Source organism: Mirounga angustirostris, unplaced genomic scaffold, assembly GCF_029215605.1.
Source record: "Mirounga angustirostris isolate CCGP_5_RB_7025 unplaced genomic scaffold, mMirAng1.0.hap1 SCAF_3, whole genome shotgun sequence".
NCBI classification, from domain to species: domain Eukaryota; kingdom Metazoa; phylum Chordata; class Mammalia; order Carnivora; family Phocidae; genus Mirounga; species Mirounga angustirostris.
This window is the reverse complement of record NW_026991711.1, coordinates 125,115,057-125,133,808: the sequence shown is the minus strand read 5'-3', so window position 1 is coordinate 125,133,808 and position 18,752 is coordinate 125,115,057. Positions and strand designations below refer to the sequence as shown.

Sequence of the window (18,752 nt, the reverse complement as noted above, 5' to 3'; positions counted from 1 at the left end):
GCAGACTCCCCACTAAGTGCGGAGCCTTACAACCTGAGGCTCAGTCCCACTACCCATGAGATCATGACCTGAGCCGAAACCAAGAGTTGGACACTCAACCAACTGAGCCACCCAGGCACCCCTAACTTTCTTTTTCTTTTAAAGAAGATTTTTATTTATTTATTTGACAGAGAGAGACACAGCGAGAGAGGGAACACAAGCAGGGGGAGTGAGAGAGGGAGAAGCAGGCTTCCTGCTGAGCAGGGAGCCCGATGTGGGGCTCGATCCCAGGACCCTGGGATCATGACAGGAGCCAAAGGCAGATGCTTACGGACTGGCAGGCGCCCCCCTAACTTTCTTTTTAAAAACATACTTTAGTTAATCTCTTTAAAATTATGCAATAAAAACATTCTCATTGGTATAAATTCAAGCAAGCCAAAAGAATATAAACTAAAAGTGAAAGTGTCCTCTCACCTCCATTCTCCTCCCTCCCACATCTCTCCCATTGACAGTTAACAAAGGTAACTGCCATTAACAGTTTGGAATTTGTTCTTCCAGGTTTATTTCTTGTGTGTATGTTAAGTATCTTTTCTAAATCTATATTTCTCTTCTAGTCTTTTGCAATAAACAATAGCCAAAAACTTAATATTTCTAGTTCTTGAGGAAAGCCACCAAAAACTTCTTATGTAGTAATAATCATGATGCATTCTCCCATTTTAAAACTACTGATATTCTATTTTTATTCTTTATTTAAAAGAAAGAGGAAGAAATGTATCATTTTTGTATTCATTCAGCAATAGAGTCAGTTATTTGAATATGGTATTAAAAATGTTAACAATTATGTTATTAAAAGAAATCCCATTGCAATTATTCAGCTCAAAGTTGAATACCTCCTAACTGGATCACTATGTGTAAAACTACCACAATTTTTTTTTAATTGAAATAAGCTCTCTAGTGAAGCTACATCCAGTTCATTACTTTTTTTCAATCTCTTGTTTTAGGTAATACAAACATAATCATTAAGTACTGCTGTCAGCTAAGTGTTGTGTTACAGACAAGAAACATCTTTTTTTTCTTTCAGCTACATTCGTCACTGGCTAAACAGATGAAGAAATATGTTCAGTTAGAGATTCAAATACACAATATCTCCTTTTGAAGTGTGCATTTTTTGAAATGCAAAATTTATTTTGAAATGAAAAAAATTGTCAATGTATCCCAAAAATAATGTATTGCTGCCTTCAAATTACACTTTTAAAATTAAAATGTAATGTTTAGCACCATGAGTAACAATTTCTCATCAAACTGATGGAAATTCAAGATATATTTTTCTTATTTACACTGAAAATGCACATTTGATTTCTTAACTTTTTTAAGGAGTTGATTGGAAAAAAATTTTTTTCTACAGTAGTTAAACGTATGCAAAGTATTTGTTTATTTCATTTGTTTTTCTAAAAAATAACAATTTTTACTTTACTGAATTCCTTAGATATAATATGTTATTCTGGTTCAAATAAGAATATAAAAACATGTACGTATGGTTACTTTTTGCTCCTTAAGTCACAAAACATTTGAATTATATAATCCAGTGAAACGAGACAAAAAGACCAAATATAAAAAAAACTCTGGAATATTCTCAAATGAAGAATTCTAAACACAAGTCCGGAAAAGACCTTAAAAGATCATCTGCTCTATTACTGTGAGCCAGAGTTTTCAGAGTTTTTTTTAAGTGTTTGGAACCAAATAGTGAGTATAAAATGTCCTCTTGTTTCTTTATCTGTTGAAAACAGACACTCAAAAGGCTGCATGCTGTGATCTAGAATTAAGTTCTTAGAATATATGATTTAAAAGAAAGACATATTAGGGGCGCCTGGGTGGCTCAGTTGGTTAAGCGACTGCCTTCAGCTCAGGTCATGATCCCAGGGTCCTGGGATTGAGCCCCGCATCGGGCTCCCTGCTCCGCGGGAAGCCTGCTTCTCCCTCTCCCACTCCCCCTGCTTGTGTTCCTTCTCTCGCTGTGTCTCTCTGTCAAATAAATAAATAAAATCTTTAAAAAAAAAAAAAAAAAAGAAAGACATATTAGCTGAATTTCTTTATTAACAATGATATCTTCTAAACTGTACCAAGAAAACTAGAGTCCTGATTTGAAGGTTTTAGGACCTAATGTATGCGTAATATAAGCAACTACTTAAAAGATACTTGCCAATTTAAGAAGCACAAGGTTTCTATTGTTTTAAGCAATCATTAATAGTGATAAAATAACAAATCAGTGTGACTAAAGAAATCTAAAACCAACAGGGAACAAAAGCAAAATGTTGTCATGAATAATGATATCAGTGGCCAAGTTCACAGACAATGTTTTCTCTCCATTAGCCAATAAATGCCATAGTACAAGGTAATGGAAGAACCAGCAATGTCTCCTGGGTTTAGAACCAGCACAGTGATGGTGGTCTGGCCGTAGTTTCCAGGATGTAGTGCCTTGCTGGTCTCCTAAGACAGTAGTTAAAGGCACTGGATGGGCATGATAACAATGCTGCTGTGCCTAAGAGGGGAGAAGGAAAAGCAGATCCTAAATTATGAGAGCATGAACCACTGGAAGCATAAGGAAAATTACAATAGCGTCTAGACAATGTTTAGTTTTATGTACTTTCCTTTTGAAGCATATTTACATAAAATTCTGCCACTGTAATCTAGTTAAAAAGAACTTTTCTAATTTCAAATGTGTGCTATTTAGATTATTAATAGAGTACAGAAAATATTTACTAAAGCATAATAAAAATCCATATGCTCTGCAAAGATGAGTATCATGGATGCCTAAGATCACTAAATGTTGGTAGTGATGTTCATAAGGCAGTTAAAAATTTTACTTCTTTGTGTTCTTTCCTCTCCCCCCCCCCCATTTCCTTTGACCCCATTGCTTTTGTTTCCCTTAGCAACTTAAGGATGCCTGATAATGAAACAATTCCAGAATTGGATGAAAAAGTCTAATTTGCCTTCCTAGGTTTCCTAGGTAATTTCATCAGGCCTACCCTTTCTCATTGACTCAACAGTTCTGGCCAAAGTCACCACTGTTTGAAATGTGTTTCCTCAAAACTTCAGACACATTGAAAATAAATTTTTCAAGATAGTTTACAACTTAGCCTAAAATTTCAATGCTACTTAAATTTTAATACTCACATTTTTCTATTAGATATTCATGTGGAAGCATATATACAAATTTTCCAGATTCCACTTTTGCTGCATTCATGTTGGGAAAGGAACGCTGCCACCAATCAATGAACACTAATTCATTCAGCTGTGTGGGGAAAATATGAGTGGGTGTACATCCTTGGATTAGTTCCTAGGGTTTTACATTTATCTTCAGTGAATGTGCACATCTGAACACATTTGAATAAGCCAAGGACTCCATGTGCTTGTGAACAAACCGATTTGGGAGACATAAAATTGCTACTCCAATCTCGGTTCTCTTATCACCAGGCAAGTGTGGTGGATGGGTACATGTGAACTCCATGTTGGCAATGTTCATTCCCCCTGCCCACTGCCGGGTCCCCCTGGCACACATTATGGCAAGGTATGTGCTATGTGGCCTAATTACAAAATAGGGCACATGTTGTGCCAAGAAATATATTGCTAGCTTGATGGACTTTACCACCTCTACTCTGAAAGTGGAGCTGGACTCTATCCTTGAAAGAAGTAAGCCTTGTCTCTGAGACTCAAATTCTCCTCACTCATCTATTTCTAGGAATTGCATGGACATTTGGCATGTATTAGTAATGTTCGGGGTCTTTGAGTGTTTTTCTGCTCCATGTTCTGAAGAATTCATCAGAAAGGCTTACTCTGGTGCCATTCTGTGCACCTCATTATGCTTTAATGACATTTGTTTATTGCCCAGAAACTTACTATAACCATTTCCTTTTTCCGTTTTTAAGGTTTGAACAGGCTTTTATTACCAGTTTGATCAGTAGTGTGGTAAAAACGAAGGAGAGTTATTTTTGGATAGCGCTTCAAGATCAAAATGATACAGGAGAATACACTTGGAAGACGGCGGGGGGGCGGAAGTCTGAGCCGGTGCAGTACGCTCACTGGAATGCACATCAGCCTCGTGAGTAGAGGGGACTGTAATACCCCTTCTCCCTCCTGTTTTCTTTGACCCAAATCCCTTCCACCGCACGGTCCACCTCCTTCCGTGCTTCCTTGATGTTTTCTTTTTTTCTTTTTTTTTTTTAAAGATTTTATTTATTTATTTGAAAGAGAGAGAGAATGAGACAGAGAGCATGAGAGGGAAGAGGGCAGAGGGAGGAGCAGGCTCCCTGCCGAGCAGGGAGCCCGATGCGGGACTCGATCCCGGGACTCCAGGATCATGACCTGAGCCGAAGGCAGTCGCTCAACCGACTGAGCCACCCAGGCGCCCTTCCTTGATGTTTTCTTTTTTTTTTCTTTTTTTTTTTCTTTTCTTTTATTTTTTTATTCTTCTGTTAATCCCCATACATTACATCATTAGTTTTAGATGAAGGGTTCCATGATTCATTGTTTGTGCACAACACCCAGTGCTCCATGCAGAATGTGCCCTCCTCAATACCCACCACCAGGCTAACCCATCCTCCCACCCCCTTCCCCTCTAGAACCCTGTTTGTTTTTCAGAGTCCATCGTCTCTCATGGTTCGTCTACCCCTCCGATTCCCCCCGCTTCATTCTTCCCCTCCCGCTACCTTCTTCTTCTTTCCTTGATGTTTTCTTAATGCCTAAATCAACTAAAACAATTACCAGAGGTTCGCAGGGGGTGACATATGGCTGATCATTTTTAAAAGTATAAAGCATGTAACATTGACAGGTTCAAGGTTTAAAATTATTGCTCATGACCACGTATGCCTTTATTAGCAGGAAGTCCAGTTTCTTCCTCCTCAAGTCTTTTCCCCATCTCCCCCTCATTGTCAAAGAATCTCAGGGGCTTACTCCATCCAGAATAGTCTGTTATTCTTTGAAGCACTGCGAATGGGCACATATGGGCACCTCTTATCAGTCCACGGTCACTGCCACCTTGCTGTGGAATGCTGACCCATTACTTAGATAACATTCTTATTAATCCGTCTCCTCTGTGGACATCTGTGGTAATTTAGCCAGGATTTCAGAGTTAGAGCTCTATTAGTTCACTCTCATAACCTCAGCTCTGGATCCCACAACATGAAACTGTGCCGGGTTAGTTAGCTCCAGAGAAAATAATGGCTTCAGCCACAACTACACTAGACCAAGCCTCTGTGGAACAAGCTTTAGGTCCTTAGGTCACCAACCTAGACTCGACACCCCTTTACCTCAGCATGAGTTCCTATTTGGATACCTTGCTCCCTTTTTTACTTGTGGGTCTCAATCAGGGCTACCCCAAGAAATGATAGGCAATAGGTTACCTCTAAATTTGTTTCTGGAGGCAATGGGTTAGGGGGCCTCAGGCTTTTCTCTGAGGAAAGATAGATATTATTATAATACTATCAAAATAATTTTCATATATCAAATATGTAATAATAATTAGCCAAAGGACTAAATATACCAATTAAAAGGCAGAGATTGTCAGAGCGGATCAAAACACAAGACTCAACTGTTTGTTGACTGCAAGAAAACACACTTTAAACATAAAGACACATGTAGATTAAAAGTAAAAGGGTAGAGAAAGATATACAATGCAAATACTAATCAAAAGAAAGCAGGAATAGCTGTATTAATTTCATAGAGCAGACTTCAGAACAAGGAAAGTTTTCAGGGATTAAAAAAAGGGACATTACATAATGTTAAAGGAGTCACTACTCTAAGAAGACATAACAGTCCTTTATGTGTATGTGCTTAACAGCAGAGTGTCGAAATACATGAGAAAAAAACTGATAGAGCAGTTTTGGATAGCTCCAGGAGAGATAGATGAAGAAGAAATAGGAGAAATAGATGAAGCTACTATTACAGTTGGAGGCTTTAATACCCCTCTATCAGATATCTATAGACTACTTAATCCATCAACAACAAATTACACATTCTTCTCAAGCTCACCTGCAATGTTCACTAAGATAGACCACATTCTGGCCATAAAACACACCTTAACAAATTTAAAAGAATAGAAATCATACAGTGTCTTCTCTCAGGCCACAGTGAAATTAAACTAGAAACCAATAACAGAAAGATAGCTGGAAAATTCCAAAATGCTTAGAGATTCAACAATACATTTCTAAATAACACATGGGTCAAAGAAGAAATCTCAAGAGGAATTTTAAACATTTTAAACTAAATGAAAATACAACTCATCAAAACTTGTAAGATGTGGAGAAAGCAATGTCTAGGGGGAAATTTAAAGCACTGAACACATATATTAGAAAAAAAGAAATATCTAAAATCAATAGTCTAAGCTTCTACCTTAGGAAACTAGAAAAAGAAGAGAAAATTAAATCCAAAGTAGGTCAAAGAAAATAAATAATAAGAATTAGAGCAGAAATCAGTAAAATTGAAAACAGGAACTCAATAAAGAAAATCAATAAAATCAAAAGTTGGTTCTTTGAAAAGATCAATGAAATTGATAACCCTGTAGCAAGACTCACTAAGAAAAGAGAGAAGACACAAATTACTAATATCACAAATAAAATAGGGAGCAGCACTACAGATCCCAGAGACAATAAAAGGGTAATAAAGGAATATTATGAACACCACTATATGCACAAATTTGATAACCCAGATGAAAATGACCAATTCCTTTAAAGATACAATCAGCCAAAATTCACACAAGAAGAGATAAACTACTGGAGTAGGCCTATAGCTATTAAAGAAATTGAAACAAAAATTCATAAGCTTTCAAAACAAACCCAGGTCCGCATGGGTTCACTGGTGAATTCTACTAAACACTTAAGGAAGAAATTATGCCAGTTCTCTACAATCTTTTACAGAAGACAGAGCAGAGGGAATACTTACTGTCTCATTCTGAGGGCAGCATTACCGTAATACCAAAATCAGACAAAGACTTTGCAAGAAAAGAAAATTACAGACCAATATCTCTCATGAACAGAGTAGCAAAGATCTTCAATGAAATATTAATAAATTGAATCCAACAATGTAAAAAAGAATTATACACCACAACCAAATGGGATTTATCCCAGTTATACAAGGATTATTTAGCATCTGAAAATCAATTATTGTAATCCATCACATCAACAGGCTATTTTTAAAGTCACATGATCATATCAATAGATGCAGAAAAACACACATATGACAAAATCCAATGCCTGTTTGTTTTTTTATTTTTATTTATATATATATATATTCTTTAATTAATTTTATTTTATTATGTTAGTTATTATATGTTATGTTAGTCACCATACAGTACATCATTAGTTTTTGATGTAATGTTCCATGATTCATTGTTTTCGTATAACACCCAGTGCTCCATGCAATATGTTCCCTCCTTAATACCCATCACTGGGCTAACCCATCCCCCCACCCCCTTCCCCTCTAAAACCCTCAGTTTCTTTCTTGGATTCCATAGTGTCTTATGGTTCATCTCCCCCTCCGATCCCCCCCTTCATTTTTCCCTTCCTTCTCCTAATGTCCTCCATGCTATTTCTTATGTTCCACAAGTAAGTGAAACCGTATAATTGACTTTCTCTGCTTGACTTATTTCACTTAGCATAATCTCCTCCAGTCCCATCCGATGTTGATGTAAAAGTTGGGTATTCATCTTCCTGATGGCTGAGTAATATTCCATTGTATATATGGACCATATCTTCTTTATCCATTCACCTGTTGAAGGGCATCTCAGCTCCTTCCACAGTTTGGTTATTGCAGACATTGCTGCTATGAACACTGGGGTGCATATGGCCCTTCTTTTCACTACATCTGTGTCTTTGGGATAAATACCCAGTAGGGCAATTGCTGGGTCATAGGGTACCTCTATTTTTAATTTTTTGAAGAACCTCCACACTGTTTTCCAAAGTGGCTGTACCAACTTGCATTCTCACCAACAGTTTAAGAGGGTTCCCGTTTCTCCCCAACCTCTCCAACATTTGTTGTTTCTTGCTTTTATTTGCTTTTTTTGTCCTATTGCATTAACTAGGACTACTATTACAGTGTTTAAAAGAAGTGTTGAGGGCGCCTGGGTGGCTCAGTTGGTTAAGTGATTGCCTTCGGCTCAGGTCAAGATCCTGGAGTCCCAGGATCAAGTCCCGCATCGGGCTCCCTGCTCAGCAGGGAGTCTCCTTCTCCCTCTGATCCTCCCCTTTCTTGTGCTCTCTTTCTCTCTCTCAAATAAATAAATAAAAATCTTCAAAAAAAATAAGTGTTGATAAGGAACAGCCTTGCCTTGTTCCTTGATGTTAGTGGGAAAGCTTTTATTTTTCACCATTAAGTATGATATCTGTGTATGATATGTTTTGTAGATGTTCTTTATAAAGTTGAGGAAGTTCCCTTTTATTCTTAGTTTGCTAACAGTTATTAAAACAAATAGACATTGCAAACTATGGAAAGAGCCAAGATGTCCATCAGCAGATGAGTGGATAAAGAAGATGTGGTATATATATACAATAGAATATTAGCAGCCATCAAAAAAACTGAAATCTTGCCATTTGCAATGACGTGGATGGAACTAGAGGGTATTATGCTAAGTGAAGTAAGTCAATCAGAGAAAGACAAGTATCATACAATCTCACTGATATGAGGAATTCTTAATCTCAGGAAACAAACAGGGTTGCTGGAGTGGTGGGGGGGGTGGGAGGGATGGGGTGGCTGGGTGATGGACATTGGGGAGGGTATGTGCTATGGTGAGCGCTGTGAATTGTGTAAGACTGATGAATCACAGACCTGTACCTCTGAAACAAATAATACATTATATGTTTAAAAAAAAAAAAAGGAGATAGTAGGAAGGGAAAAATGAAGGGGGGGCATTGGAGGGGGAGACGAACCATGAGAGACTATAGAATCCGAGAAAGAAACTGAGGGTTTTAGAGGAGAGGGGGCTGGGGGGATGGGTTAGCCCGGTGATGGGTATTAAGGAGGGCACATATTGCATGGAGCACTGGGTGTTATATATGCAAACAATGAATCATGGAACATTACATCAAAAACTAATGATGTACTGTATGGTGACTAACAACATAATAAAATTAAATTAAATTTTAAAAAAAGAAAGAAAAAAACAAATAAAAGGTATACAGATTGGAAAGAAAGAAATAAAACTTTCTTCACAGATGACAAGATCATCTACATAAAAAATCAGAAAGAATCAATAAAAGATCCCTTGAACTAATAAGTGATTATAGCAAGATTGCAATATAAAAGATTAATGAACAAAAGTCAGTTGCTTTCTATATAACAGCAATGAACAAGTGGAGTTTAAAATTAAAAACATATTATCATTTACATTAGCACCCCCAAATTGAAATATTTATATATAAATCTAACAGAATATGTACAAAATCTATATGAGGACAACTATAAACTTTATGAAATAAGTCAAAGAAGAACTAAATAAAATGAGAGATATTCCACGTTCATGGATAGAAAAAGTCAATATTGTCAAGATGTCAGTTTCTCACAAACTGACCTATGGATTCAATACTATCCCAATCAAAATCCCAGCAAGTTAGTTTGTGGGTATCAACAAACTGGTTCTAAAGTTTATATGGAAAGAATAGCCAACTCCATATTGATGTAGAAGAACAAAGTCAGAGAACTGACACTACCTGACTTCAAGACTTATTATAAAACTAGAGTAATCAAGACTGTGTGCTACTGGGGGGGGCGGTGGAAAGACAAATCAATAGAACAGAATAGAGAGCCCAGAAATTGACTGATATGAACCATAGTCCTAAATGTGAATCACAAAGTTATAACACTCATAGAGGATAACATAATAGAAAACCTAGATGACCTTGAGTAAGGCAATGACTTTTTAGATACAACACCAAAGGCACAATCCATGAAAGAAACAATTTTCACTAAAACTAAAAACTTCTCCTCTAAGAAAGACAATGCCAAGAGAATGAAAAGACACGACACAGACTAAGAGAAAATATTTGGAAAAACCACATCTGATAAAAAACTGTTATCCAAAATATACAAAGAATTCTTAAAACTCAACAATAAGAATATGAAGGACAAGATTTAAAAATGGACAAAAGGCCTGGGACGGCTGGGTGGTTCAGTCGGTTAAGCATGTGCCTTCTGGTCAGGTCGTGTTTTTGGGGTCCCTGGATGGAGCCCCGCATCAGGCTCTCTGTTCAGCAGGGAGTCTGTTTCTCCTTCTCTCCCTCCCCCCACTCATGCTTGCTCACTCTCTCTCGCTGAAATAAATAAATATAATCTTAAAAAAAAAAGAAGAAATGAGCTATCAAGCCATCAAAAGACATTTAATGAAACTTAAATGCATATTACTAAGTGAAAAAGGCCAATTGAGAAGTCTGTATACTGCATGATTCCAACCATATGACGTTATGGAAAAGGCAAAACTATGGGACAGTAAAAAGATTGCTAGCAAAAAGTGGTTTGCAGGGGTTAGGGGGAAGTAGAGATAAATAGGCAGAGTACAGAGGATTTGGGGGGCAATGAAACTATTCTATATGGTACTACAATGGTGGATATATGTAATTATACATTTGTCCAAACCACAGAATGTACAACACCAAGAATGAAACCTAATGTAAATCATGGATTTTGGGTGGTAATGATGTGTCACTGTAAGTTTTAACAAATGTACCATTGTGGTATGGGATGTCAATAGTGAGGTAGGTTTTATGTATTTGGGATAGGAGGTATAAGGGAAGTCTGTACTTTCCACTCAATTTTGCTATGAATCCAAAATGCTCTAAAATATATAGTTTATTATTTTTTAAAAAAACATGCTTTATAAAGATGCCTGCAAGGTGAAGTTAAGACAAATTACATTTTTTGTGTATAAGCATTGGTTTAGGAAATGTGTATAGAAACTGGTGAGTTTGCATGGCTCTAAACAAGAAACATCCTAATTCAGTCAATAAACAACCTTCTCATTCTACAAATCTGTGAATATTATTAAAATGCAGAGAATAGTAAAGTTCCATGTCACACTATTACTGAAAAAAAAAAAAAAGCTCAGATTTCATTTCTAATATACTTCGGAATTTTGTTAGGAATGTCTATACCTGTCAAAATAAATTAATACATTTTGAGTAGACAAAATCTTGGTTTTTAATGTTACCTTCCTTGGGGCATATTGGGATGTCTAAAATCTGGAACTGAAGCAGAGCTCCTTGTCATTCATAAGTTTCTGTTGTAATTTATTTGAGTGGCACTACTCTTTTCCTGTTCTCCCTGAAGCAAAAATAATATCATGATGCTCAGTTTGGCTGCTCATGCTGACTGACATTGAGTAAATTGTCTCTGAATAAGATGAAAATGTAAATCTTTTTTTGAAGAAAATAGCAATATAAAAGCCTCTGTGTTTCCTTTTTTCTTTTAAATTGCAGTTTGCAGAAACACCATCCTAAATGACATTTTTTTCCTTGCCTGTCATGAAAGTATCCATTAACTTGGTCCTCATGTCAGAATCTTAATCCAGCCCAAACTGACTATATAAATTGACCACTGAACAGGAAGCCTGCTGTGTTTTATAAACTTAGCCAAAACTCTGTCCTTATGTCATATCATCAAAATATTCCATCTATGGTGGAATCGCAGTTCTGGCACTTTTTCAACTTTGTATTATGTTCCCCAAATAGTGTAATGACCCGTCATATACCCATCACCCATGTCATCAGTTATGAACTCATGGTCTATCTTGTTTCATCTATACCCTCACCCACTTCCACCACTTCCCATATTTTGTCATAGCAAAGCCCAGACATCATATTGTTTCATCCACAAATATTTCAATATTATCCCTAAAAGATAAAGACTTCTTTTTTAAAAACACAAATATAAGACAGTTATCACAACTAATTAACTATAACTTCATAACATAAATCTTTAGTTAATGCTGAAATTTCTAAATTATTCATAAATATCATATAATGGATTTTACAGTTTGTTTGAATCAGGATCCAAAAAAGATTCATATATTGCAATTGGTTGATAGATATCTTAAAGTCTATTTTAATCTCTGTTTCCTTCTTTCTTGCCCCCCCCCGCCACTTTTTAAAAATTTTGTTGTGCAAATGGGTTATTTGTCCTGAAGTTTCCTACAGTCTGGAGTTTTTGATTGAATCCCTGTATGTTGTTTAATATGTTACTCTATCCTCTTCATTTTCCATAAAATTGACATTTTTATTTTTAAAAAGTTAGAATCAAAGGCACTATATAATTCAGATTTTCTTTTCTTTTCTTTTGGAAAACCTTTTCATAAGAAGCTGGTATTCTATCTGAAGGCACATAATGTTCACTTTTCTCACTTTTTGCAATGTTAGCAGCCACTAATGATCAGTGCATAGATCCATTGGTTCATTAGGGGTTTCTTCATAGCTTCATATCTGGGATATTTTTATAAAGAGATAGTTTCCTGCTATTTTACTAAAACAACAATAGTAAAGAGACTGTGGCACTTGGTATTTTAAGAGAAGTAACTATCCAGGTAAAACAGGAAAACCAGTTTGATCTATACTAACTAGTACCACTAATTAAAGGGGGAAAATGGGGCCTTTTTTATTAAGGGACACTAATGCATTAGAAACTAAAATGTAGTTTGTACTTAAAGGTTCAATATAAATGAACGCTGTAGAGTGAAAGGGAAAAAGTGCGTCCGTTCTTGTTAAGACACTCAAAAATCTTTTCTAAGTTATATTACAGTTTCATAGTTGTCTGTACAAAGAAGGAGAAACACTTTGAGATCACTATTTTACATCTACCTATTACTCAGGCTTTGTGACAAAAAGTTTTGTTTCTAGATCTAGATGCCACTGCAGAAAAGGTGTGTTTCATTCATATGGGGTAACTCTAGAGCATTTACCCCAATCGTCCCAAGTCAATAGAAATCTTCTGCCAATGACAGGGAAATTGGGATCCTGAGAGAGCAAATCAAATCTGCTTTTCTTGAAAGTGACTCCACATAGCAAGGAGAAGCCTGTCCAGCCATCAGATAGATAGGTGGGTCCAGTTTAAGGCTTCCCAGAGTTCTGAAATGAACCACCACATAAATGAAGACATATTTATTCTCATTTGTGGGCATTCTTTGGAAATTTCCATATCTTTTTATAATCATGTAACTCATACAAGGTAAAAATGGGTTTGTAGATCTTTAAGGAAATGCTGTGAGCACACACAGAAAAGAAATGTGACTGGGGGAATGAGAGGGAGTTCCATGGAAATGGAGGAACATAATTTGAGGGGAAGATTCGATCATTCAATAGCTTTTTATTGTATGCCTGCCTACTCTGTACCTTGACATTGTCTCATGGTAGATTCAGTTAAATCTGTTTTCAAATTCTGCATCAAACCCTCCCCACGTGGCCTTAGGCAAGTTACTAAACCTCTGTGCCTCAATTTCTCCATTAGCAAACTGTAGGTGCTAATATCCATCTCAGAGTTTTTGAAGTTGAATAAAGAAAAGACCATATAAAGACCGTATAAAATGCCTAATACAGTATCAGGCAGATACAGAGCATTCCACAGAAGCTACCCCCATAGTATCACTTTTCTCCATGAAGAAGGAAAAAAATGACAGAGAAGGAGGGTGGGTAGGGCACAGGGCCTAAGAAGTAAGGATGTGAAAGGGTTATTGCAGGATGGGAAAATAACTAGACAGACTCAAGTAAAATAATTGAAGGCCTGGCTACAGTTCCCTGCTACCTTGAGGCCACAAATAGATTTCATTTGTCTACTTTCAGGTATTTGACCAGAGAGGTAAAAGATGGAGGTTTTCCCAGCTCAGTTCAATTTATATGGTTAGATAGCTTTGCCAAATGGAAAGGACTAGAATAGTGAATTGGAATGTCTTAATTGACCTAAAGTTATCCCGTTCATGTTTGATGGAGAGAGTGAAGGGGGATAGAGAGAGGGTAAGGCAGGTAAGGAGAATCAGTTTAAATGTGAGAGTCATCACTGAGGAATAGGATGATGGTTTTTCTTCTCCAATGGGAAATGAGTTAATTGAATTTGAGAATAATTTCTCAGGGAGGAAAAACTCCCTCCACTCTTTCCCACACCTACCTTTATTATTTGGCTTTTGCAAGCATACCACAATATAGGATTATAAATTCGGTTTATATCTCCCTTAGCCCAGTCTCCCTTTATTACACCGCTTTACTGCTTCTTTGGGGCTGAGATTCTAAAATTTGGGTCAAATGTTCCATTAAGCTAACCACTTTAGAATACCAATAACACTCCTACAGCACTTTTCATCTTCATAGCAGTTCACAAACATCTCCTTCTCCACTAATGAAGATGAGTTGAGTATCTATAGTATCTAAAACCAGAGCTATTTAATCATTGTCTGATGTGAAAAAGTAAGACAAAATGCAAGACCAACAAAAAAAAGTATACTACATTTTAAACTTGCTGATTCGAGCTTTTTAAAAATTCTTTGAACGTGCAGGCAGAACTCCTGCCACAAAATCCCAGCTTTTGTAATGAAGAGTCAAAATAAGAATAGAAACAACATCTTAGGGCTGGTTTTAGCCCTTCCTATCTTTCAGGGTGTTTTTATTCTATTTGATCTTCATGAAAACCAGTGAGAAGAAAAGGAATTGTTATCCCCACATTTTTGTGATTAATTAACCTGTTTGAGTTTTGAGTTACTAAATATTTGTGCTGACACTAGAACTCCAAACTTCAGGCTCCAAGTCAAAGGCTGCTGGGGAAGGAAGGATGGAGGCATTGAGAGGGAGTGCATGTTTACCCTGCTCTTTCAACTAAAGAAACTCCATTAGCAATATTACATTTGGGGCTTCCATGTGGATTTCCACAGTTCAATTTCATTAGAATCTCATCACACAGAGTACGTAGCATCTCCTCTATTGTTCATGACCAGCTAGATTGTGAGTTGCATTCCAAAATTACATTGAACAGGATTGCAAAGCTCCATTCCTGGCAGGTTGCAGTTACATACTGTACTCTTTCCCCTCTGCATGGCCCCAAATCATTCATTCAGCTTTAACACTAACTAGCTGTTCTGGCCAATGGAGCTGACTGATGGCCTTTGTATGGACCAACTCTCTCTCTCGACTTCCTTTTCTTCTATACAAGTCATACTAGTCATGCTTTCCTGTTTACTACTGGTCACTTTCACCATTGTGGGTCTCTTTGACAAATCAGCATGCACACACGCACAGGACTGTGACCCTATTGTGGATGGCCGTGATGCCTGGTGTCTAACATGGGGTGTGAGCTCAGGATTGTTGAAGACACAAACACTGGTTCTTTAGCCTCCCTATTCTTTCTCTTTTTGCACAAACTCTTCCATCCTTTTAGGAGAGGCTCTTTGTATGTCTTCTTCTGTCTTCTTTCTTCTCACTCCCCATCTCTTTAGTCTTTCTATGACCATAAAATAACCACCCATTGCAGACAAGGTAAAGCCAGTTGCTCTGTATTTAAAAAAAAAAAAATTGAATCCATTCCTTGTGAAGGAAATTAAGCAAGACAAATATTTAGTACCAAGTGACTATATTTTTTAAGGTGCCTTTAGGTCCAGAGTCGTCAGAATCGTAAGAGTCTTCCATCTATAATCGCTTGCTTTTTTTTACCAGCACCCCTTGAAAACTCTTTTCTCCTTTTCATCCTTCAAAATTCAGGTCAAATGTCACTTCCTGCAAATCCTTTACTGACATCCTGAGGCAGACTCCATCACCCCTTCTGGAATATCCCACAGAAATCTGAACTCTCCTTTGGTATAGTACGTCACACATTATGTTCAGTGCAATTGTATCTGTGCCTCTTCTGTGCTAAAATAAGAGTTGGGTTTTGTTTGTTTTGTCCTTCTATCTCTAGCAGCTAATATACAGACTAGCCTGGTATGTAGATATAGATGCACAATTTTGTTGTTGTTGAATTTGATTTAGATAAATGAATGATCACTTTGGCTTCAAGAAAAAAGGTTCATTCTTACTCAATTTGTATTCTACTTTTGGAGTGGGATTGTTTTCTACTATTCACTGAAATTTGAGGTGTATTTTTTAGCTGTCCTATGAGTTGTATATATTTGATGACAAATGAGCATCTTAACATAGAAATTCTTTCTATGGAAAAATATGGTTCATTTTCCAATATGTTCAAGCATACACAAAAGAATAGAGCTTCATCCAGAACTAGATGGTCTTTCCCTTTTCCTTAATGTCTGCCCTTATTCCTGCCCCCAGAGCTTCACCACATACAGAATTTATCTCATTCTCTCCACTCTCCCATGGAGAGTTTGGCTTTCTATTATGTACCTTGCAATCTGCCTTGAATCCATCATTTATGTATCTTCCCTGTCAAATCTATTTCTCAGAGGATAAGCACTATGCATTTTTCATTGTTGATTTTTTACAATGGGGTTTCAAAGCACAGTATACTGAGTAAGTGCTCAGTAAATGGTGGGCTAAATTTTTCTCTGCACAGTTAAAAAAAAAAAAGCTCAGTAATTGAAAGTAGAGGAATGTTGGCATTTGATTGAATATTGAGGATATTTCCGTCCCAGGTTGAACAGTGCCTAGTTTCCTATCATTTGCCATCTGAGCTCCAAATGTCCAAATTCCAGTCTTCACAGGCTGTCTTCCCTCACTTTTCCGTCTTCTATTCTTTTCTCTAAAGATGAAAGGAAGAGAAATGAGATAGTCCTATTAAGCATTCGTTTTCATCCTTATTGTTCTTATGTGGGCACTTCATTATGAGATGTTAATTGTGCAACACTCTAAAGACCTGTTTTCTAAGAACAAAATGTTCTAGTCATTCTAGTATATTAAAAAGTGTTGTTTTCTGCTTTTAGGCTACAATGGTGGCTGTGTTGTCATGCGAGGAAGGAGTCCACCTGGTCGCTGGGAAGTGAAGGACTGCAGACACTTTAAGGCAATGTCCCTGTGTAAGCAACCAGTGGGAAAACAGGAGAAAACGGAGCAGGAAGAGAGATGGCCCTTTCACCCCTGCTACTTGGACTGGGAATCAGAGCCTGGCTTGGCCAGCTGCTTCAAGGTGATGCCAAGGGTACCTAGGCATTCTCAATGGGACCAACATTGTTTCAGTTTTGTCCACGTATCCCAAATTCCCTTACTCCAGAACAGTGCCTGGCACACAGCGGGTACTTAATATTTGTTGACTGTCTCTGTCTTTTCAGTTATATTCCAAAATAATTTTAAGTCAAAAGACTGACATATCCCTGGTGATACTGAAGGCCTCTTCTTGAAGATTGATATCAAGGCCCCAGTCAATGTTGTTCTTATTGCATAATATCAAATGAACAAGGCAGATGCTCACCGGGTATTGAAATGGTACAATTCCATAGTTTGTAAGAAAATGAATAAAGTCTTTATTATGGAATAATACCATTCTGCTGCTAAAAATAGCTTTTGCAACTTGCCGGACACCTGAGGGTCAAACAAATTAATACATACAGTTGATACATATGTGTGTGTGTATATATATGTGTGAAAAAATGTGTGAAGAAATGTCTTTTTGCATATCAGCTTTAGATCCTAGATGTAAATCAGTACCTACAATCTTCTTGTCATGAAACATCTGTGAATGCATTCAGTTTAATGTACACATATACAACCCTACATTAAATTCATCGGGTAACAGTGACCTCACAAAGCAATAAGTTAAACTTTAGAAATTAGCAAACAGAGGCAGCAAGATGAAGTGATTTGCCCAAGATCACAATTATTTATTAACAGAGTTGGAATAAATCCCTGGTCTTGGGCCCCCCAGTCCAGTGCCTTTTCTACTATATATTACCCTGACATGTCAACAAATGTATGGTGTGTTTGATGGGCATGGTGGTGGGATTGATGAATTTTAAGTGATTCAAGAAAAGGTTCCCAGAGGTGAGTTTTGACATATAATTTAAAAGATGGAAAGGCTGTGCTGTGGCCCACAGCTATTCATTCTGGTCTCAGCAAATCAGAGTCTGGTGAAGCCTGGCCGCAGGGTGCCTTCCTGGCACTAGAGACTCTGGCATAATGTCAGGCAGTTAAAAACGAGGAGGGCACAGAGGCCTACGATATGGAGTTCTATGTTTTTGGACCCTCACCCTTGATCCTAAATAGAGTCAGAAGTAGACTCTCCATTTACTGACGTCTTCCTGCTACTGTGAGGACAGCTAAGAAACAGCAGAGAATTTAGGCACAGCTAAGACCCAAAGACCTTAGTAATATACCTGCCCTAGGTCCCAGATCTCATTTCTCATTTTCTGCCATGGGTCAGCCAGATTCATGATCATTCAGCCAATTCTAATTTGTCAGAAGGCAATCTGGTGGGATAGGAATTCATGGGCTCTTGAAGCAAGGAGTACCAGATCTAATCCTAGCTCTGCCTATTTGTAGCTGTGTGACCAGAAATTTATAACCTCTTTTAGCCTGACTGTCCACATCTCTTAACAAACATTTATTAAGGGACAAGTATATGCCAGTTACAGGAAGTTTAGAAGAAAAAAAAAGAGTTCTCAAGGAGTTTATTTATAAAACTGAGCTCATTATATCCTCCTCATGAATTTGTTGTGAGAATAAAATGAGATAATAGTTTTAGATGAATAGACACATTCTAGTTCAATAAATGTTATTTCTCCCTACTGGGTCAAGCTTCTACTATAGAATAATGACAATTATATTACTGTTATTTTCTTGTCCAGAATTAAACAGCCTCACCTTATCCATGATAGT

At 37.2% G+C, this 18,752-nt stretch overlaps 1 protein-coding gene across 7 annotated transcripts in view; it reads left to right on the top strand.

Moving 5' to 3' along the window:
* PLA2R1 (phospholipase A2 receptor 1) overlaps positions 1-18,752 on the top strand; it is a 116,097-nt gene that overhangs the window by 58,637 nt on the left and 38,708 nt on the right. For all 7 annotated transcript variants that reach the window (XR_010410165.1, XM_045868780.3, XM_064586606.1 and 4 more), the window contains 2 exons: positions 3,906-4,078; positions 16,865-17,067. Coding sequence is in view for 6 of the 7 variants with exons in the window: in XM_045868780.3 (XP_045724736.1) it covers positions 3,906-4,078; positions 16,865-17,067 (376 nt within the window). In the remaining variant the exon portion in view is untranslated. The remainder of the gene's footprint in view (positions 1-3,905; positions 4,079-16,864; positions 17,068-18,752) is intronic.